The 21430-nt window shown below is 48.1% G+C and overlaps 11 protein-coding genes across 11 annotated transcripts; 4 read left to right on the forward strand and 7 right to left on the reverse strand.

Moving 5' to 3' along the window:
- Window positions 1-220: 220 nt before the first annotated feature.
- Window positions 221-1239, forward strand: N7529_009788 (ER membrane complex subunit EMC3; the record flags this gene model as incomplete). Its single annotated transcript, XM_057245315.1, has 5 exons — window positions 221-270; window positions 325-358; window positions 413-779; window positions 833-994; window positions 1049-1239. The coding sequence occupies 5 exons, from the start codon at window positions 221-223 to the stop codon at window positions 1237-1239; spliced, it is 804 nt and encodes a 267-aa protein (XP_057093578.1).
- A 205-nt stretch (window positions 1240-1444) lies between these two features.
- On the reverse strand, window positions 1445-2238 carry N7529_009789 (uncharacterized protein; the record flags this gene model as incomplete). The annotated part of the gene is made up of 2 exons (XM_057245316.1): window positions 1445-1540; window positions 1591-2238. 2 exons carry the CDS (start codon window positions 2236-2238, stop codon window positions 1445-1447), a joined length of 744 nt encoding a protein of 247 aa, XP_057093579.1.
- Window positions 2239-2388: 150 nt separating this feature from the next.
- On the forward strand, window positions 2389-5790 carry N7529_009790 (MET18/MMS19 family protein; the record flags this gene model as incomplete). Its single annotated transcript, XM_057245317.1, has 5 exons — window positions 2389-2470; window positions 2525-2810; window positions 2860-3097; window positions 3148-3336; window positions 3385-5790. 5 exons carry the CDS (start codon window positions 2389-2391, stop codon window positions 5788-5790), a joined length of 3201 nt encoding a protein of 1066 aa, XP_057093580.1.
- Window positions 5791-5949: 159 nt separating this feature from the next.
- N7529_009791 (uncharacterized protein) lies at window positions 5950-7239 on the reverse strand (the record flags this gene model as incomplete). The annotated part of the gene is made up of 1 exon (XM_057245318.1): window positions 5950-7239. One exon carries the CDS (start codon window positions 7237-7239, stop codon window positions 5950-5952), a length of 1290 nt encoding a protein of 429 aa, XP_057093581.1.
- Window positions 7240-7535: 296 nt separating this feature from the next.
- Window positions 7536-8227, forward strand: N7529_009792 (uncharacterized protein; the record flags this gene model as incomplete). The annotated part of the gene is made up of 2 exons (XM_057245319.1): window positions 7536-8128; window positions 8170-8227. 2 exons carry the CDS (start codon window positions 7536-7538, stop codon window positions 8225-8227), a joined length of 651 nt encoding a protein of 216 aa, XP_057093582.1.
- Window positions 8228-8768: 541 nt separating this feature from the next.
- On the reverse strand, window positions 8769-11288 carry N7529_009793 (uncharacterized protein; the record flags this gene model as incomplete). The annotated part of the gene is made up of 1 exon (XM_057245320.1): window positions 8769-11288. The coding sequence occupies one exon, from the start codon at window positions 11286-11288 to the stop codon at window positions 8769-8771; it is 2520 nt and encodes an 839-aa protein (XP_057093583.1).
- Window positions 11289-11367: 79 nt separating this feature from the next.
- Window positions 11368-12108, reverse strand: N7529_009794 (uncharacterized protein; the record flags this gene model as incomplete). Its single annotated transcript, XM_057245321.1, has 1 exon — window positions 11368-12108. One exon carries the CDS (start codon window positions 12106-12108, stop codon window positions 11368-11370), a length of 741 nt encoding a protein of 246 aa, XP_057093584.1.
- Window positions 12109-14367: 2259 nt separating this feature from the next.
- On the reverse strand, window positions 14368-15440 carry N7529_009795 (uncharacterized protein; the record flags this gene model as incomplete). The annotated part of the gene is made up of 2 exons (XM_057245322.1): window positions 14368-15203; window positions 15257-15440. The coding sequence occupies 2 exons, from the start codon at window positions 15438-15440 to the stop codon at window positions 14368-14370; spliced, it is 1020 nt and encodes a 339-aa protein (XP_057093585.1).
- Window positions 15441-16226: 786 nt separating this feature from the next.
- N7529_009796 (GPI anchored serine-threonine rich family protein) lies at window positions 16227-16971 on the reverse strand (the record flags this gene model as incomplete). Its single annotated transcript, XM_057245323.1, has 2 exons — window positions 16227-16769; window positions 16819-16971. The coding sequence occupies 2 exons, from the start codon at window positions 16969-16971 to the stop codon at window positions 16227-16229; spliced, it is 696 nt and encodes a 231-aa protein (XP_057093586.1).
- Window positions 16972-18313: 1342 nt separating this feature from the next.
- noc4 (ribosome biosynthesis protein NOC4) lies at window positions 18314-20063 on the reverse strand (the record flags this gene model as incomplete). The annotated part of the gene is made up of 3 exons (XM_057245324.1): window positions 18314-19346; window positions 19396-19607; window positions 19653-20063. 3 exons carry the CDS (start codon window positions 20061-20063, stop codon window positions 18314-18316), a joined length of 1656 nt encoding a protein of 551 aa, XP_057093587.1.
- A 199-nt stretch (window positions 20064-20262) lies between these two features.
- atp4 (F1F0 ATP synthase subunit 4) lies at window positions 20263-21164 on the forward strand (the record flags this gene model as incomplete). The annotated part of the gene is made up of 4 exons (XM_057245325.1): window positions 20263-20293; window positions 20359-20813; window positions 20866-21088; window positions 21139-21164. The coding sequence occupies 4 exons, from the start codon at window positions 20263-20265 to the stop codon at window positions 21162-21164; spliced, it is 735 nt and encodes a 244-aa protein (XP_057093588.1).
- Window positions 21165-21430: the final 266 nt, after the last annotated feature.

A 21430-nucleotide genomic window follows, 5' to 3' on the forward strand; every position in this document is an offset into this window, starting at 1 on the left:
ATGAACCAAAACTTATGATAAATCGAAAAGTTGCGGGTGCAGAGACAGTGAAGCTTGAAGGTAGGGCTGTTTATCAAAGATGCGGCGTGGCCCTTTGGAGAAAGCTGGAGCTAGCGCGGGCCAATGACAGCCCTCTCCGCCTCAACCTCTCCTTCGCCCCTTCAACTTTCCATCCCCCACTTAACACTTTGTGAGAAGCCGATTGAATTTGTCTTTAATCATGGCGATTCAAGGTGCTGAGCAGACAATCCTTAGGGATCCGGCGCTATTGTGAGGAACCCTAATTCGATCGGCTCGAGTTTGGACTAACCATTTTGCCTATAGCTATTGGATTCTGTTTCCTATTTCAATTGTTATGGTACCGATATCTCTAAGTCTTTGATGCTTTGTAGAACGAGACTGACTTTTTCAGATCCTGACCGGAATTCTCCGTCACTATGCCACCGTTTTGATGAATTCGACCCCCAAGTCGCCAGCCAGTCTTGCCGAGTCTCGCGAGCGCCTTGCCCTTCTACGCGGCGTTAACCTCCGAAACAATGCCTGCTCCGTGCTCGACCGCGAGTCCTTTGAAATGCGCAAGAACTACATGATCACGGGATTCCGCAGCGGCGCATTTCTCAAAGACCCCAACAACCGGGGCCAGCCGCCCGCGAACCCTATGACTGACCCTGCAGGCATGGAAGCCATGATGGGCATGTTGAAGGGAAACATGATGATGATGATTCCACAGACCCTGATCATGAGCTGGATCAATGCCTTCTTTTCTGGATTCGTGATCTGTATGTTACTCTGGTTTCACCATACATGAGCGACGAACTGACTGATCTTATAGTGAAACTGCCCTTCCCGCTTACCATCCGCTTCAAGTCCATGCTCCAGTCTGGTGTTATGACTCGTGACCTTGACGTGCAATGGGTGTCCAGTCTTTCTTGGTACTTCCTCAACCTGATGGGTCTGCAGTCCGTTTTTGGATTCATCCTCGGCAGTGATAATGGTATGCTTTGGTTTCTCATATGCAATCAGAAAAATAATCACTAACAATTTGCAGCTGCCAACCAAATGGCTCAGCAAATGGGCATGGCCAACCCCGCTGCAATGGTCAACCCGCTGCAGCCCGGCCAGGATCCTGACAAGCTGTACCTGAACGAAGCAGAGAACTTGGAGGTCATGGAGCACTTCTGCATTTTGAATGGTGTGGAAGAGCGCATTCTGCAGAACTTTGCTCCCGCTGGGATTTAATTTTCTCTTGGATTACTTATCCTTTTTACTTAGTGTCGGTGTATATAACTGTTGAGCATCGCTGGCTTTGCAGCATAAAGAATAGAATACGACGCTTAACGGCTGAACTCTCCAGATATTCGTGACTAACACATGTTCCATTGAATTATCCATATTGCAGGACGCCATAACTCGTAACATCTCATGATATTGTTATAACCGACCACTATTGGCGGTAATTGATAACATCATTCAAGATCCAAACTTCTCCATTGTGAACCTTCTCTGCAACAGAATCAACTTCGATATTGCCAGGTTGGATCTAGATATCAGTCAGCAATGGAACCGAACGTCGAACAGAATCCGACTTACAAAGATCTTATCGCCCTCCTTGGTCCACTTCAACTTCTCCCCTGCAAGTGTCTCCACTTCTTCTCCAACTCTCCAAGGACTAGCAGGAATGAGATGGGCCTCCACAAATCGCTGCAGGTTGCGCTTTGCCCGGTCCTGACCGTCTGAGCCCTCATAAGCATTTACCTCACCAAACTTCTTGTAGTCCTCTGGATTCTCCCAAGGCTTCCGAGGAAGAGCCTGAATTGCGCTATTGCGAGGCGCAAGAACCGTGATGTTCTTGGACCCATCGTTAAGCCGATTGGCGATTGGTTCAAAGTCACGAGTCAACCGCGCGAATATGTTGATACCCTTGGTCTTGGGCAACACATCTGAGATGACGGGAATCTCACTGCTTTTAGAACTCACATCCTCGTCTGGGGCCGTTTTCTGCGGCTGGACGATGCCAGGAAAGATCTTGTCCATTATTGATTGATGCTCTTTATGTTCAAGAGCTAGTGGCTGTTGACGTGAAGGTATGAGCGATGATAGGTCCCAGATTGCCGAGATAGAGCCAGCAAAGACAAATGTAAATAGAATGGATGTAGTTAGTCGGTTCGGTCTCATCCTGCGAGTTGAGCTCATCTTGTTGGCAATGCAGGCTGGCAACAGAGCAGGTCCGACTGCCATGACGCAACATTTCACGTGATGGGAATCGTAGTCGATAACGGAATCACCTGACTGTTATCGATAAGGGAATCCGGCCACAAGAAATTGGCCGATGGGACTCTTGCCCCCGCAATCTATACGCCTGGCTCTTTCGATTGACTGATTGGTATCATGTCGGCTCTGCAGACCTACATGCTGGTCGTGGACCACGACAAAGAAGAAGCCAAGCGCATTGCCGAGGGCATCGCGCATGGTATGCAGCTTCGCCCCGCACTCAATACCACTTGACTACCTGCATGACTAACAGAAGTGATTATAGATGTCGAAACTAAGAAGGTGACTTTGATTGACACTGTGCAATCACTCGGCGAATACATCAATGACGAGGATCCGATTTTGCGCGGAAAAGCGATTTCCTACCTCACAGCCGTTATCTCTGCCTTTTCGCCGAAGTATCTCTCGAGACAACAGATTCAAGTTCTGACCACATTCTTCTGCGATCGGATTGAGGATGGAGGTGCTGTTGCTGGATTGGAGGTCTTGCAGGGCCTGGACCGATTCAACAGGTTTTTGGCTACACAGGTAGCACAAGCGTAGGTTCTAAAGCTTGATGCGAGATGAACTATACTAACTTTGAAATAGTATTTTTTCCAATTTCCAAGATCTCCAGTCTCGGTCTCAAACACAGCGATTCCACGTCTATCAATTGCTCAATGATCTGATGTCAAATCACCGCGCAGCTATGCGTGACATGGGAGATATCTCACTTCTTGGTGTTGTTGATATCATGACCGGCGAGAAAGACCCCAGAAATTTGATGATTGTATTCTCTATCCTGAAGGTGGTGATGATTGAATGGGATATCTCGAACCACACCGAGGTATGTATGGCTGTTACGATGCCGAGAAATTGCCAGCTGATCTTGGACAGACACTTTTTGACTCAGTATATAACTACTTCCCAATTACGTTCCGACCTCCACCCAACGATCCCTATGGAATTACTTCACAGGATCTAAAGGGCCGTCTTCAGGAGTGCATCTCTTCGACAAGGCACTTTGCTCCCCATGCTTTCCCAGCATTGCTGGACAAGCTTGATTCTACCTCTCCTAACGTAAAGGTAACAGTTTCTTCTGCCTTGTGATGACCAGATCTGATAATTTTATAGAAAGATGCACTCAGTGCATTGATCGCCTGTATCCATTCATACGACCCCGACACAGTGTCTAAATTTTCCATTACCATATGGGATGTCCTCAAGTTTGAAATTCTCAACGCCCAGGAGGAATTTCTCTCTGAAAGTTCTCTTGAGGCGCTGCAAGCAATCACTAAGCGTCTATCTGAAGGTGTCACTGAAGTATCACAGGACTTGCCTCTTGCGAAGTACCTGCAGCCCATTACCAAGGAGTGTAATGAGCAACTTCAAGAGCCCCAAAACAAGAAAGCCAAGCCTTCTCAATCGATTCTTAGCTGCGTGTCGGCCGCTTCACCGGTGTCCTTTACATTGGTTGTTCGAACAGTTGTACCTCCGATCTTCACACTATACCAAGAGGCGGATGGGATTGTCAAACAGAGGGCACTCCTTGAGACTTTGAACATCTTGTTTGAGTGTGCGACAACCGTATTTGGTCAATGGACCACCCGAGGAGGCGAGATCACCATCGATAACCCACTGCTTGAATTCAGAGATCAGTTTTCAGAGATCTTTGGCCAGGTACTGATGGGTGCGGCCAAGGAGGAAGTTTCCTTCCGAGTCACTGCCTTGAAGGGATTATTGCGTCTGTCGACGTTGCGTGATTTCTTCCAGGACAATGAGATTGGGCTTTTCGTGCAATACCTGGATGAGATCCTTCTTAAGGAGGAGTCCGTAGGCCGGGACGACTTGAAAAAAGAAGCAATTGCTGCCCTTGCTGAGATTTCCAAGCACAAGCCTAGGCTGATCATGGACATCACTTTCCCGGCATTTGTGGCAACTTTGCCCGAGGAAGATCAGGGCTCCGAAGCTTTATACCTGCCAACACTCGAGACACTAGCGCAGATCAGTGTCGAGAGAGATATTTTTGAGACACTGTTCCGCCGCCTGTTCAGCAAGCTGTCTATCTTGCTACAGAAGGAACAGCCCGGATCAGTGGCCTACCCTCGAGCCATCCTGGTTACCCTGCTTTACGTGATGCAGCAGAGGAACATGGAGCAAGATCAGAGCATTGATCTGTACTTCGAAAAAATCGTGGTTGGACTTTGCCGCGACGTGGCAGCATCTGCCTCTGGCACGGCGAACAACCGGATCCTCAATGATCCTACTGTCCTTGATACTTTGGGCCGACTTTGCAATTTGCTTGTGCGATCTGTTTCAATGGAGAAGCAGGAGCAAGTTGCCGAGAATGTTTACAGTCTCTTTACCTTAAGCGATGACTTTGTGCCTGTCCCATTCACTCAAACTCCCAGCGCAGACCAACAACGCACAATTATCATTTCTACGTATCTGCTTGCAGGACTATCAAAAGACTGCGCCAGCCGACTCCCACATACCACCCCGGACATGTCGGCTTTGCTATTGGATTTGGTTCAGCGTTCTGTGTCGAGCACAGAACCCGCGATCCATCAAGCATACTTGCGTCACCTGGCCTTGCTTGTCAACAAGTTCTTGTCTAAGCAGGATTTACCAATCGCTGAGAAGCTGTTCGATTCTCTCCTCGAGAGTCAAGAGACAGAATCAAAGAGTCTCAGCCCGGCGAAAATTCGCACCATCTTCTGGCTAGCAAAAGCGCTGGTCCTACGCATCGCCCCCACCACCACCCACGTTCTGACCTCACTCCTCGCTCTTATCTCCTCCCCAGACCAGCAAACCAGCGTCACGGCAGCGCAGGCCTTTGCCATCATCCTCGGCGAGGACGACATTATCTCTGCAACAAACGGTGCCACTATTCGTCTTCTCTGTAGACAGCGCCTTTTCACAACTGTCATCCCTCTGATATCCTCGCGCATCCGCGAAGTCAACATCGCAGGGAACAACGATTCTGCTGCCGTCACAAAAGCACCAGAGCACATTAAGCCGGCCCATCTCACAGCCCTTTCTGGAATTCTCTCCACCATTCCCACAGCACTAGTCATGCCAGAACTTCCCACATTGCTGCCCCTCCTCCTGCAATCACTCGATCTCCAGACTGCTGGCTCTGTGGCTGTCCGTGCAGCAACACTCGATACTCTGGCCGTCATCATCCGTGACAATGGCGTTGCAGTCATCGATCAATGCGGCCACGTCCAGAGTCTCGTCACGAGACTGCTCAAGACAACGGTTACAAACACCGGCCCTGGCGCTGTCAACAGTCCCAGCCTCCGTGCAGATGCTTTGAAATGTCTCAACCTCCTCGCTGTACACCAGTCTCCTCCTGGTACAACTCCCAAGACCCGTGCTCCACCGGCCATCTCGCCATTGTTGCCTGTCAAGAACCAAGTTCTAAGATCCTTGCGCGCGGTCCTCGATGATCCCAAGCGCGATGTTCGTAAGGCAGCGGTTGATGCCAGAGGTGCCTGGATACGTGGTGTGGACGATGCACCGGAAGAAGACGAATGATCACATCATATATTTTCGGGTTATTTAGAACAAAAGTTTAGAAAAGAGCATACTCGCATAAAGGCTCGAAGCTGCATAGTTCGAAGCATCATACATGATAGTTTCTTGTCTACAATACATAACCATCATTTTGCACACCAGCTAATTATACCGAAAGTGTCATACCAATCTGTCGAAACTAATCAAGTCCCTTAGAAGAGGGGAGATGATTCTATGAAAAACCTGCTCTTCAATCCCCTTATCAGCACACAAAGAGTTAGAACTTGACCAAGAAAAACAACTCTCCACCGCATCACCATAATGCGTGCCACTTTCACGATAAACGTTCGGCATAAACCTCAAAGCTGTAGTCCGCCTCATTACCTCGATATCCTGATGCACATCTTGTGGGATCCGCAACGACTCTAGAGATTTACCGAGAGACAGTTCCACCAAAGCAACCCCTAATGGTAGTAACAAGTTATTGCTCAGGAACGGACGTGCCACAGTCGGACAAGCGGACTCAGGGATGGCTCTTCTCGTTCCTGTTATGGAAAGTGGCCATGATAGATATACACTATCAAGGAGTATATCATAGCCATTTTGGTGGGCGGTTAGGTGGATATCAGAGCTGTCCCACCAGGATTTCAGCCAGTTTCCACAGAATTGTATAACGGCGCAGGCTAGACCGGCTGCTATGTGGAGGCGGTCGTATCGACTCAATTGCGATATCATATTTTCTAACGAACTCTGAGGTGCTGGGCTTGCAAGTGCTTTTGCGGCATGCATGATGTAGCCGGTGGATGAATCCAATTCCTTGGATATTAGGCCGATTATCTCCCATTTTTTGATGTTTTTTGGTTTTGCATTTGCTTCGGTAATGTATAGTGACGAGCAGAAATTCTCGATAGGGGACGCAGGTGTGGTGACTGCCAGCTCAGAGGATTGGGTATTGGTTGTGCCATTGGGCGTGGTGTGGTTGTCACGAAGAGATAGAGTGGTAACCGAGACAACATCTTCATTGCCCCAAGGGTGGGAAGCAACCTCTGTCCAAGTCCAAGTAGGCTTGTTTTCCTGGCCTATGTTGGAGAAGTTCATATGAATCTGTGACTGGCCATCGTAAGGAGCATCCTTGGGACTTTTCAGTGGATTCGTTGGTAACTGAAGATGAATGCAGTGCTGTTCCTCACACTGGCAGCTCCAGCAGGATTTGATGATTGAGTTAAAAATGGCTTCTGCATGTTTTCTTCGCTTTTGATATCGTCGAGGAAGATGGGACCAAGGGTGTCGTGCTTGATTTCGCGCCTTCTCTTGAATAAGGGAATGATCTAGTAGTAAAGTCCGCAGGATTGTGTTTGCATTATCAATCTTGCTTAAGAGGTCTTCGTAGACAGCTTTGTTGAAAATCCCCAGAATGTCTCTTAAATGCCACTTTTCCATGTCACGACTCTGAAGAATAGATGTCAGCATCGAGATGTTAATTCATAAGGTCCTACCACTCACACTTATATTGGTGAGCTTTATACCTAGCCTTTTAGACAGCCGATCCAACAACTCACACACCCCCACCCATATGTAGAAGAACTCATCCCGTTACAACCTACGAGCAACACGTGAGCCGGCATTTGGAAGAGCTTGCTCTATTTGTACTCGCACAAGTAAACAAGGACAGCCATACCGATTCCGACGGGGAATCAGAAGTTTCCTCCCTCTATGCGGATAGTGAAAAATCCCTGAAAGAGGTCGCAGATGAAAGACAAGCCCGAATGAAAGAGGGCACTATTGCAACAAAACCCGCGTGGAGTGTCAAGCCATACACCCCTTCTCCCTCCTTGGGGAACCAACGTGGAGATGGGATCAAAGACATCGGAAAAATGCTCTCCGCACCAATAATCACAACAAGTGCAAAGAGCGCCAGGCCTCTACAACCTGCAAGAGAGATGCCCCCGGAGTACGATGTCATCTACGTTACTCAAACTGAAAGAACCATGCGCTTGCCACCGTTACGGCGCTTTCCATTACCACCAAACTCCATTGCAGGTGGACTTATAACGGTGGGCGAGTTAAGAGCCAAAATTATTAAAAGTATTGGAATTCGCCCACCCACAGGATTTGTTGTCAAAGAGCGTCAAATTGACCTTCAATCTGAAGGTAGCGCGCTTGAAGTTGATTCCTTGACATGCAAGTCCGTTGGAATTGCATCGGGTAGTGTTGTTACGTTTTCAGATTTGGGGGATATTGCCTCCGAGGCTAGCAGCCCTCCTGTCACACAAGGCATGAAAAGCAAGATGCCTGAGAGTTCAAAGATTACACCCAGGGCTCTATCATCGGCTGGTGAAATAAGCATGGCAGACTCAAGGTCTGTGGTGGACTTTATAAAGGACAAAAATTATAACACAGAAGAAAGAATCAAGTTCGCCGAGGCCTATATGGAACAAGTCATGATGCCTCGCTATGACAATCTTGTCAAAGCAACGCCAAGTTCCATCGGGGTTCAAGAATTTAGAGAGATACCAGGTTTACGGATATTGGATGTCCATGTTAGGCAAATTCAACGTGCGCTGTTCTTAATGATAAACAAAGACGAGACTGACAGTGATGCAAAGGGGGCACTGTGGAAAAAGGCGTGGGATATGTCCCATGAAGTCTCCATGAAGCTCCGGAGTCTCGGAGCTGATAGAAGAGATTGTTTTCTACATGTGTAGATATATAAAGCATGTCTCCGAGAGTCAGCATTGATTGAAATCGTACCTATGTCTATAGAAGGACACAACTAGCATATAGTATATAAGATAATTATTACAAGGCCAGCAAGTGATCGAACGGCGCACTGTCCATGCAATTTCTTTCAATTGTTTATCGTAAAATCTGACCTTCAAAGCAAAATAACATGTCGAGTACGAAATGTCTCAAATGGCATATAAAGTTCAAGAATAAAAAGCTCTCCACGCCCACCACATACTTCAATACCATTCATCTCCAGTCTCACTTCCCCATTTTCACCACCTGTGTTTCAGTGGCTTGGACGGAGCGGAAGGGTTCCACCCTCCAACCGCCATATTCCAGTCCTGACTCTTCGATACAGTCCCCGACCTGGCTTCACCAGAAACAGCGCCAGTGGAGGCACCACGATCCGTAGGACTCCTTGAGATGTAAGCCGCAGGCCCCTTATTAAAGAATCCGATAGCATCGATTTTCTCGACGATGATTTTGGCAAGGCGGAACATGGCGCCAATGCCTGAATGGTCGACTGAGGCTCCGAGGGCAGATAGCTTTGCAGAGGGGTTGATGAGAGTGAGATCCGAGCCGAAGAGATCTACCGTGTTCCACGAATCGTTGCGAGTACCTGGCTTGACATGCAAGTTTTGCTTCAATATGCGTTCTATCTCTGCACTGGTGATTGAGGCCTGCCACCAGTGCTTGCCATGTCTGAGCATCTCTTCATGTGGGGCGCAATTCACCACAAGGATCTCAGGATCGAGAATCGAGGGCGTCATATTGAGGACTTGGGTCTCGGCAACTTTGAGATAGATCCGCTCGCTCTGCTCCGAGATCCAGCGGTGACTGGTTCGTCGCTCCATGTATACTCCAAGGATTGTCATAACTTCCGTAGAGGGAGGACGAATAAGCATTTGCAGAGTTACGCTTTCAGGATCAATCCATATGCTCTCTACCAACTCTCTGACGGCTTTTTCAAGCTCTAGATCGGCCTTTCGGTTGAAGCGAGTGGAGCCTTGCAACACGGCGGAAGCATCCCAGACTTGGGCGGGAAAACTCATAGACACAGCACCGAGATGGACACGAGGGTAACGGAGGGTGACAGTGCGGTGCTGGTCAACGGAGATGATAAAGATCGTGTTTGAACTAGCCCGGCAACGGAACTCGTATTTGATACTCCTGAGGGTGGCGTATTGGTCAAATAGTGGCTTATCATTGATTTTGAGGCCAATAAGATGGTCAATATCCGCGGGCGAAGAGGTCAAACGATCGAAGAATGATGTACGAGGCGCCTCCAAGCCGTGCTGCGAGAAGAACAGGTTTTGGACCTCTTTGTAAGTCATCTCTGTCTCTTGAGTAGAAGCTGTCGTATTGAGAATCAACATGAGACCAAGCTGGATCTCCAGGGTGAGAGGGCCAGGAAAATCACGGACTCTATCTAGAGATAGCCCAAGAGAGTTAAAGAGATCAATCAGAGCTTGTCTCTCCTTTGGCAGCTTTACAGCCGTTTTAAAGATTTGGGGGGTGCATCTCTGTACTGCGGTTTCATGTGAATTGACACTGACGTTGGGTGTGATACTCCCGGAGGTAAGTTCGTTGGAATCTCCATTTCTTCCGTTTCTGGCCGACTCGGTCGTTTCACTAACACCATCCATACCATAGTCAGCAAACTTGGAAGGCTGCTGGTGGAACATTGTCGTATGATAATCCCTCGTTTGGGTTTCCTCTGTATCGGCTATTTTCTCGCAGATTTCAGGCTTATCATCCTGATCATCTGGGCTTTGATTAGATCGACGCACAGCATCATAGCGCAATTTAGTCCTCAGACTCGCAGGTGAGAGATCAATAAGGTCTGGATGCAGGAAAGAAACATTCTCTTGTCTCTTTAGAGGAGCTGGGGCTTCCTCAAACGCGATTAGAAGACTGGTTTCTTCGATAGCTGGAGCACTGACTGAGGCACTGGTTGGAACACTGGTTGGAGTGCCGATTAAGGTATTAGTTCCACGTGTAGGTGTAAAAGGGGTATTGCCATCTAATGGAGAAGGAAGATCCTGGAGAATACCCATAGCAGCAGTTGCTTTGCTTCTATGTTCTTTGTCGATTACGCGCTGCAAAAAGTTCAAAAGTGCCTTTTCCGTTTCTTTGAGGGAAGAAGTTGGCAAATTCCCTTGCAATCTCTCCCATCTCTGACCTCGAGTAGACTCAGCAGTACCCAAAGTAGGAATATTTGATCTACCTGCAGGACTATTCGAGGAACGAGGGCCACCGAGACCTGGAGCAGGAGTTGAGCTAGAATAACTACTCCGCTCTGTGAGAGGTTTGAGACGAGTATCTTTTGATACCGGCCGATCGATTGGGACGGAACTAACGGTTCTTGCATATGGAATTTCATTCGAAGTCCCAGAAGAGGTACCATAGGAATTGGATCGCCCATGAGAAGCGGGTGAGCGTCGCCAGTACGTGTCACACATTTCATCACGATTGATCATATTCTGTCGCTTTTGCACATTGTATTCTTTGGCATTGATCTTTTGCTCGTGGGGAACGCCTGGGCGTAGAGCAAGTAAGTCCTTGAAGAAATACTGCTTCTTCTGAGGCTGTGTATGCTGATTCTCCGAGGCCGGCATTGGTGGCTGTGGGTTTCCCTGAGCAGAGGTCGAAGACGAAGGGAAATTCACTTTGGTGTTGGTCGGGGTGGAATCTGTTGATCCGATCTTCTCTTTTATCTCTTCAGTTCTCAAGCTAGTTGACTTCACTTTGGGCTCATTGTTGTCTATTAGCAAGTCATCCGATTCTGCCATAATGTCCGGCTGCTTGAAAGCCAGTTTCGGATCGTCGGAGACAATGCTTTTTGCCAGGTTTGCAGAGGATGAAGATAAATCAGCTGCCATAGCTCTCGCTTGCTGTCCACGAGTCAAGAAGTAGCCATATGAACGCTTTGGGCCACCCAAAATGAGAACTGAGTCTTCTTTTGGACCAGTTGTAGACACAGAGGGGGGGTCTCTGCTCTAACTTTTTGCCGATGCTCTGGTCGACTTGCTTTGGAGGCTGCGAGAGAAGTGGTTTGCGCCGAGCATTGGTTAACTCCCCACCCGGCGTAAAAGTGAGACGGGTTTTCAGGCCTTCTGCCTTCTCCCTGCGTGAGCGAAGACTCTCTTCATCATGCGACGAGACAACAGTAGGTGTTCCTGCTCGTGATTGCAGGCTAAGCTCGCGCTTATTGGGCTCATCTTGTTGAATGTCCTTAGTTGTGGTATCTCGAGCGATCCATTTGTCGACCTGTTTTGCTTTGGAGGGGGATAGATATGGGTGCTGCGCAGCAATATTTTTAACTGAGCTTTCTCTCTTGGGTGCCAAATGTTTGTCTATCTTCGAAAGGCTGTAGCTGTCTCTTGTGCCAATCTCGGGAAACTTCACGCCTTTCCAGTCTTCAGTAGTGCAAACTCCTGGTTTCTTCTTGACCTGTGGGGGCTCGCGAATATTCTTCACTGGATGAACTGTATTGGTTTCCGGGTCAAGTTGACAAACCACTAGAGTCGTCCACTTAAAGAGATCGCAAAGTGATGACGGGTCAATCAAGAAACGCCGCAAGGCGTTTGCACTGATATTCGCATACTTCATGACACGAAAAGTACTATTGTCATGATGAGGAGCGTGAATGATGAGACCCTGGTGTGGAGATGCAATGCAGTTCTAGAAACAATTAGCACGGTCTATAACAAGGAGAAATGTAAAGCATACAAAGCATTCCCCAAGGGACTCGAGCATCTCAATTGCCTGCCGAAGAGATTCTTTCTGTGGTGCAGAGATCCGCAACCCTTGCTGTCCTTCCACGGCTACTTCTGTTATCGCCACTTGACTGATTTCGGAGATAGCAGGAAGTAGACACAATGAGCCACGAGTGAAGGACCACAAATCTGCCCGAGAGGGGATCCATTCTTCAAAGAAGTTCCCATCTGCGGTTCTTTGATCTGGCTCAATGTTCTCCACCAGTGTTGGGGTTTCCTGCTGCGGGGGGATTGCAGTAGCCAGAGAGCTGGGAACCGGAGGGATTGTGAGTATGCTTCTGATTTCACGAATTCGAGGAATCTTTTAGAGAACAGAGACGTTAGAGCTGAAAATAGCATGGTTTCACAAGCATTATGTCAAAGTGTACTGAAGTACGGGCACCAATTGTGTTTAGGGCAAGGACCAAAATAGGTGCCAACGACATTTCCAACACGTACCTGGAAGATATCGGGGCTTTGATGGTCACTGATGAATTCGGCCAGCATCCTGGCAATTTTGACTTCCTCGTCGTGTTCGAATGGACCACTAACACTCACGGCCTCATGAAATCAGCAACATAATTCTTGATAGCTTTGAAATGAAAACGTACATGGCTGGCATGTAGATGTTCAATTTCGTACAAAGCGGCGGGACAGAGTTCTCTGTACCTAATTTAGCAGCCATGCATAGATATCTTGTTCGACAATTGGTGGTTCGTACTGAATCTTTGCTTTGAATTCATCGAACTATAGATTGGGTTAGTCTCAGCCACTAGTGGGGATAACTGCACAAGCGCAAACGAACTTACGCCTTGGTTCTCAAGGGCCCAGACTGAGCCGAGGAGTAATTTCCGGCTCTCGGTCATGACGCCCAGGACAGTGAGGGTGAAACAAATGCAAAATGAAGTAAGACTGATCGGGGGTGGTTGCTCAGCGGTGGTTACGATGAATTGAAGTGAAGAAAGTTTTCGTTGGCCAGATAGAGGTTAATATGTGGGAAGAGAGGAGCTACCTACATATGTAGGTACAATTGATGTAAAGAAGACAGATTGGAAGTTACGCGCAGCTAGAAAATGACATCGCTGGCGAGGTCGCCTGGGCGTTGGTAGATATTGGAAAAGGAAGGTGCCCGACAACACAACATATGGTGCCAAGAGAGACCAAATTGAATGTATATATCGAATATAAGAGTGTGAAGAATAGACCTAATAGGTTCTTTGTCTCTGATCTCTATAGGGTTAAAGCTGGGTCGTTGAGTGTACTCTATAGAGTAGCCTCACTACATAATGAATGGTTTTAATGATGCACATATATAATATTATGACTTTATCATAGTAGGGCTGACGATTGAGAGCTGAGAATGAGATGTAAGAAGTGAGTAGGCTAATCATCGGGCATATATCCACTTTCAATACCAACCAGCTATAGTCTACAGGTTTGACGTGGTCAAGGTAGAATCAAGAGTTTAATCTGGCAAACAGGTTCTTCTACCCGAATAACGATTTACAGAGGAAAGAAAAACAACCGGACATATGAAGGAAAGTTCTATGTATAGATGCGAAAAATAAGCGTACCAACATGCCTAATCTCCAGGCAACAAAAGTGCGTAGCCAACCATGACGGTCTTTTTCTCAAAGGCAAGGACAAGCCTACCACATCATTGCTGTATAATCGTATCTTAAAAATATGCAGGTCATCAAACGTCATGTCTAAAAGGGTGAAGAGGGGGCGTCCCAACCTTGACGAACATGGGACAAGAAGGAAATGTAAAATGTAAAAAGAAAACAAAAATCAATCAGGACAAATCAAGACAAGAGTGCGAACGTCCAAGGCACACGACCGAATTGTACTCTGCCACGACGGGTATCTGCAAAGAAAATCAAACGCCATGCACCGGCAAAGGGAAATGGTCTATGAGAAACGAAAGAAAGGCGGAAAATCTGTGGGTATGTTGAAATAAGGCGGAAGAATTGGGGGAATGGCGAGGTATTGTTTTAGAGGTATCGACGCGAAGATGGAGATATGTTGGGTCAACATATGTTGAGAGTAGTTTCAGGGACCGGAAGACTCGGCGGAAGATGCGGAGGAGCCAAAAAGGGAGACATAGCTGATTTCACTCTTTGCCTTCACGACTTTGATGGAGACGTAAGGCCCACTTCATCTCGTTTTCGGTCTGCTTGAGCTGAGCAAGAACCTTATCAATCGCGCTGTTATTCGACTTTGCGGAATCAATTGTCTCCCGGAAGTCATTATCCTTCATTTCCTTATATTGAGTGTGCTTAGCAAGCAATTTCTCATATGACTCCTTGAGTGAGTCCACCTCCCGATTCTTCTGATCGGCCAAAACTTCCAACCTCTCCGTAGAATGTATATGAGTTTTTTGAGCATTGGCGAGAGTCTCGACCTCTCGCCACATAGCGTTGATGCGTTTTGTGAGATCGGCCTTCTCACGTTTATTCGAGCTGGATAGCACCTCGTACTGTGTCTCGTGATACTTGGCGATCTCCTGTGACCGAGCTTGTTCGCGATTATGTGTCTCGCGCTCCTCAAACATTGTCTGATTTGTCTGGTTTGCGTCCTTCTCTGCATCCTGGCGCTTGTTGCGCTCACTTTGGAGCTCTGTCCGGAGCTCCTCCAGCTTTCGGTCTTTGCGCGCAATAGAGTTGAGATTTGTGTCATTGACTTGCTCGAGGTTGCGGAGTCGCTCGTTCATATTTTGTTGTTGGATCTTGTAGGCCTCATTTGTTCGTTGATACTCTTCTGCTCGGGACTTGTATAGTGTGCATTCGCGCGTTAATCGAGCGATTTCCTCCTGCAGGTTGTGAATGACACGCCCTGATTTTCCGGTTGCTGCGTGGCCGACCGCTGACCATTCCGTTGTGGGGGCATCGCCATTTGTTTCGGATGTGGAGAAGTTCAAAGGTTGTGTGGGAGAGGTTGGGTTAGGGTCTGGAGAATGTGAGCTTGGGCTTGGAAGGTATGGGGTGGAATCTCGAAGGTACCCTGGGTCTGGGCATTAGAAGCCGCTTCATCGAGTAATCCGGTATGCTGGTGCATGTTCAATTGCGTGTCCACATGTGGGAGATTGACTTGTGGCGCTTCTGCACGGATAGGGGGGTCAGCAGCAATCGATATAGGATTTTTGCTAGGGCCGAGACGCTTCATGACCCGTGTAAAGCTCCCCATGATCACCAGAGCTCGTCATGAAGACATGGACGGACAGATTGGACAGTGGGAAAAAACACCAAGCCAAGCAGGGAACGGCTCATACCGATATTCTAGGTCAATTGAGCTGTGTTTCGAAGTTGTCTTATTTCGCTTAATCATCTAACCATCGCAAGGGAGGTTTTGATAAAGATGTCTCATATGAGATCATCAAACGATCATCAAAAGCGAAAAGAGATCTAGCCAATAGTTACTGCAGAATTGCTGCAGCGAGGAAAAAAAGGCACAAGTAGCGGTAAAGAGATGAAGTTGAATCCATAACAATCGTCTCTTTTTCCCGCTTCTCCGCTAATTATTGATGCGCCACAATTGCAGGGATCATCACGACTCCAATTTCTACTTTTCTTTACAATATTTTGCAAGATCTCTTTGAATTTCTAATTCTACAAGTATTGGGATTTGCTATTCTTTCTCATACATTTCCTAAATCCCTTTGAAGTGACGTCGACCCTCCTATAGTGGAACAAACATAACCTCAAACAAGCAGGTTTTAAACAACGGTATTATATTTCTATGTTTAGATTGATGACCTGTTTTCAATCGTGCTGATTAGATATTCCCCGATATCTCTGATATGAAAAAAATATGATTAATCAATTCTCAACGCCTCCTGCCACCGATATACTATGATATTCAGGGGTATGTTATATACACAGAAGCTAACGATCAGTTTTGCGATGGAAATGAATGACTGAGATATGCTTGACACCAAAACACCAAAACGCCAAATCAAAACACAAGAACCCCTCAGAGAAGGCCGGCCAAAAGACCAGCGACACCCATGACCAATTGCACAGAGTACTTGGGAATGGAAGCAATACCAGTCTGGACACTGCCAGTGGCGGAGGCCTTCTTGCCATTGACAACTTCAGTACCAGTAACTTTGGCACTGTCAGTTGAGCTAGCAGCCGCAGAGCTGGAGGGGCTACCGGAGGCGCTGGCCGATGAGCTGATGAGGGCACGGCTGCCAGTGGTGGTCATGGTGGTGCCAGTGGCCTGGGTAGCCTGTGTTGAGCCAGACATTTGAGTGGCAGGGGCAGTGGTGGTGCCTGTGGCAGCGGTAGTAGCTTCCTTCTTTTCGGGTGTATCGGCATTTGGCTTGTCGGCAGACTTCAACAAAGCGGTATAATTGCTCTGGTCACCCTGCTTCACTTGGAAAGCGTAGGTATCGCCTTTCTTGATATCATTATCGGGAGTCCAAGTGAAGGATCCATCCTTGGCCTGATCAGTGATGGCCTTGACATCCTTCAAGTGGTCCGAAGGTCCGTGACGGAGGAGAAGCGTCACAGGCTACGCTGGATTAGCTTTGCGATTATCTCAGTTACAGACGAGATCTTACCTGGTTAGGGTCGGCACCGGTCCATGTAAGGGTAATGGGCTTCCCGGCTTCGAGGGGCTCCTTGGGCCAAGAAGTGAAAGACAAAGGGTCGGCAGCGAGGCCCAGGGTCATAAGGGAAGCCATGACGGCAATAACACCTGATGAGAAGTACATTGTGATGAAATGAAGTAGATCCGGGGTTGGGCTTTAATGAGAGTCGGGTGATATTATGGGATAAACTTTGTAGGCTGGGCGAATGGACGGATGGACGACGGTCGAGGGCGATATTATTTTGAAGAAATCCGGGTGGCGCATCGCGATTCTTATCAGAAAGCCAGAATAGCTAAAATCTCTCCCAGCCCCGCAGAAATGGTCTTAGATGTCGCGTGTTGGTATTCGAGTACTGAGACCAAAGGGCACTCTGGGAGAATGTTGCATTCCTACAGCTCCAACGAACTATCAACATATTGCCCAGAAAAAGCAAGTCGCTTCTTATGCTTGGGGAATGCCTGCTAGAGATTCCTGAGCATTCTCGGGACGAAGTTAATTGAGTCTTCATCCGGGAGAGTTGTGTCGACATGAGGACGTAGATAATTACTCTGACATCCACCAGATGTGATATAGGTGACCGGGTGGCTGCAGGATGGCTTCAATTCTTTGCTCAGGTGGCGCAGAAGCCATGATGGAGAATCCAACCATCAAGCCCATAGCTCGTTAACAGTAGGATTGAAGTGCTGAGGCCCAATGACAATGCTTGCCGGGACATGTTGGAATGCCATCCCTTCCCGAGTTGTTTTGGTGGGGAACTAACTGTCCATAAGGCTATCTCTAACACTGTGATTAAGTCTTATAGAGCATGAAGCATTGCTCAGGCCTTGATTGACCACGAATCCCATACCAAGGGGGGTACCGTCGAGTAGTGTTGTAGTTTGCTCTGCGTTGTAGCGAATTGAACTCGTTGATCACCCTCCAGTACAAGGAACACTGATTGTTCCCAGCCTCACACTCAAATGTGCCAGATACCACACAGAATATATCTATTAAGCAGGCAAATGGGAAGGATAGTTGTAGATTCGGGCTGGCTATAAGTGTTGTGAAGATATATAGAAAATAACGCAGACCGCAAACTAGGGACCTTGGGGGACACCAAAAATATATTTCATGGATGATGTATGCCCATTGTTTCAGTTGCATACTACGATGAAGTTATCCCATGCTCAAAATATAACAGAACCATCAAAGGTTCCATACATTGTAGGCTGTCAGCTGAACTTGAGTCTTTTACCTAGGTAGGTCCCTGCCCTCGTGTTGCCATTTCTCTCGGATCAACTCCATACTCGATATGTTCGTGCCCTAAGGGGGAAAATTTCCCGCAAGGGATTTGTTTACAGTAGAAGATCATTTCTTCTAGCGGCAAAATGTACTTACACCCCCACAACTTGAAACCCTTGAAAATAGTTGGTGAACATACTTGATGCCAAATGAATTGAATTGGTATACGCTGAATTAAAAACCCTCAGAACTCCCATAGTCCACGCATGAAACAACCTGCACCAGAATCCACCCCACCATCTTCCTCTAATAGGCGATCTGTGAAGATACGCTTGGGAATCTGGTACTCGACAACAGGGATCTTCTTCAGATTCCTCTCTTCCACACCAAGCTCTGCCTCCACCATGCCTTGATATGTGTGATCGAGGAAATCTTCCAAGCTGTATGCCTGCTTTGTGAATTGTTCGGAGATAATCCGGGCAATGGCAGCCACGTTGGGGTGGAAGTGAGACTGGAGAGTCTCAATCTCCCACAGACTACTCTCGATGGCATTTGTCAGGTTCGGGTCTGACTCGGTTGGGTCAAATGGATCGTCCATGCCTTCTCTTTCCACCTCGGCAAGAAGATCCTTGTCGCGGATTGATCGGTGCAGCATGAATGAGGTTGTGGGGTGGCTTTTGAAGAAGTTGTACATGAAAGGAACGATGACAACGATGGCGGAGGGAGGGGCATTCAGTGCCAGCCGAGCGAGACGCTTGATGAAGCTTGCAACTAGGGTGGCGGGAAGATGGGTTGAGGAGAGGAAGGTGTTCAACAGTCGGAAGAATCGTGAACGATGCTTGGAGTGAAGCAGCTCGGCATCCAATAGCGAGTAGAGCTTTGTGAAGAATTGGGGGTAGTCCAGGTTCTTTTCTTGCATCAGATAGAAGAGACCGGACAGAGCAAGGAGCGACGTGGCTCCGCCAGCATTGTAGGAATCTGTCAAGAAGTCCATGAGAAGTTCAGGTCGGCTGAACCACGGCTCGATGTTGTGCACCATCATGCGCAACAGGTTCTTTCGCTGCGATTGAGAGAGGTTGTTTCGTAGAATAGCGAGCCAAGCCTCCTGTGCCTGCTTTTTGTGAGAGTTGACTGAGACCATCCGCTTGTTCTTAGTGTCTCGTTTCGCATAGAAGTTTTCGAACTTGTACTCGGGCCCGGGCACAACGTCGCAAGTTTGAAGAATCGTAATGAGGGTTTCAAGGGTTTCCGGGGATCGTTTCGTGGTAGCATAGTCACTAAAATGGGTTAGTCTGAAAACTGGTTTAGAAAAAAAGATATACATACGCCATCTGTGTGAAAGTGTAATATCTCACATCCTCAAATTCCTTCACGAACTTGGTGAGGAACTCGGACTGCAGGTCCTGTCCAGCGCGGGCTTCGATCACTGCCGTGAAAATATCCTTGAAGAATCCGGTCGACCAGGCATTGTTTTCAGAACCAGGAATATGGGCGATACGTTCTTTGAGCAGGCGCATACTTAGTGTCAGAGCAGTGATCTAAATTATCGTTAACACAAGTACCCTGGAGAGGCATCAGAGCACACATGCCTGAGAAGAGACATCAGCCTGGCGCATTATGGCCACAAGCGCATTCTGATAATCCATGCAACGCTCCTTCAACCATGCTGCAACAATCTTCTCATTCTCAGCAGCCCGGCTTGATTCTGTGAGATTTCCTCCAGCAATCAATCGACTGAACACACGGCAGAGAGAGACTGCAACGGCCAACTCGGGTTTCTCAGCTGACTTCTCAACATTGAGCATAGAAATCAAAGTCGCAATATTGTTGTAGTGCTTCCGCGACTCCGCAATTTGATTCTCTAGCTCTTGAACAGTAGCCAGTGTTTCAGCGAACTTGTCCTCGGCCACCGCACGACGCTTAGAAGACGGGGCGCTGGCATTCTTGCCACTCTTGCGCTTCTTAGAGCTTGAGTCCGTAATGATTGCGGGCATTTTGATCCTTTGATGTTGAATCAGTTTGATCTGCAACTTTTTTTTATCGTTTAGAGACCATCTCGGAAGGGAGATTTTCCGAGGAACGGAACTATCGCCCGAAACGGCTAGCGTCTTCACCTCCTAGCCATCCCGAACCTCAAGTCTCCTCAGTTCCGTTCACCCACCCCATTCGATAAAGATTATTCCATCTGCAACAATGGCTTCGCGTCTCGCTAAGAGCGCCATTGGTACGAAACAAACGACCCTCGGCCGTCTCCTCGACTCGATACCTTCATTTACTAACTTCCCCTAGGCGCATCCCGACTTCGGCCGGTCCTTCCCGCCCGTGGTGTCCCTGCCGTCACTGCCAACCTGACCTCCTCTCGCTCGACCTCCAACGTTCCCGCCGAGGAGCCCGCGAAGAAGGCCCAGTCCATCCTTAACGCTATCCCCGGCAACTCTCTGGTCACCAAGACCGCTACTCTCTCTGCCGCCGCCGGTCTGTCCATTGCCGCCATTAGCAATGAACTGTACGTCATGAACGAGGAGACTGTCGCCGCTTTCTGTCTGCTGTCTGTCTTCACCGCTGTCGGCAAGTACGGTGGCCCCGCTTACACCCAGTGGGCCGAGGGTCAGGTCCAGAAGCACAAGGACATCCTGAACGCTGCCCGTGCCGACCACACCAACGCTGTTCAGCAGCGTATCGACAACGTCTCCCAGATGTCCGGCGTTGTTGAGGTTACCAAGCAGCTCTTCGCTGTTTCCAAGGTAGGAATGATTGGCTCGCATTGATACCACGGTCGTTGACGATTCGTTTTAGGAAACCGCCCAGCTCGAGGCCCAGGCTTACGAGCTCCAGCAGCGCACTGCCCTTGCTGCCGAGGCCAAGCAGGTCCTTGACTCCTGGGTTCGCTACGAAGGCCAGGTTAAGCAGCGCCAGCAGCGTGAGCTTGCCGAGTCCGTCATTGCCAAGATCCAGAAGGAGCTTGAGAGCCCCAAGGTTCTCCAGCAGATCCTTCAGCAGAGCGTTGCTGATGTTGAGCGTGAGTGCTACCACTGATATCTATATTGGAAATTTGCTAACTGGTTCCAGGCATCATGGCTTCCAAGGCCCAGTAAATGGGTCCCGTAGCCTATACCTTACTGCATTCGGCATTGTGTACAAAACTATAAGGGCTATTAGCATCTGCCGAGTTAGACCTTGCAATACCATTTTGATTCTTACTATACCGGCTCTTATTCTCTACCTTTATCTTGACTACAAGACTCCCAAGATATGGCCTGAAGTGCGTGTGTACTCGGAAATGCTCGTCGGTCGACGCTCGGTGAATATGCACATCGTAGAACAATTTTGCGAGTAGTATACAAAGATGCTGAAGATCTCT

Source organism: Penicillium soppii, assembly GCF_028829465.1.
Source record: "Penicillium soppii strain IBT 18220 chromosome Unknown utg000007l, whole genome shotgun sequence".
NCBI lineage: Eukaryota > Fungi > Ascomycota > Eurotiomycetes > Eurotiales > Aspergillaceae > Penicillium > Penicillium soppii.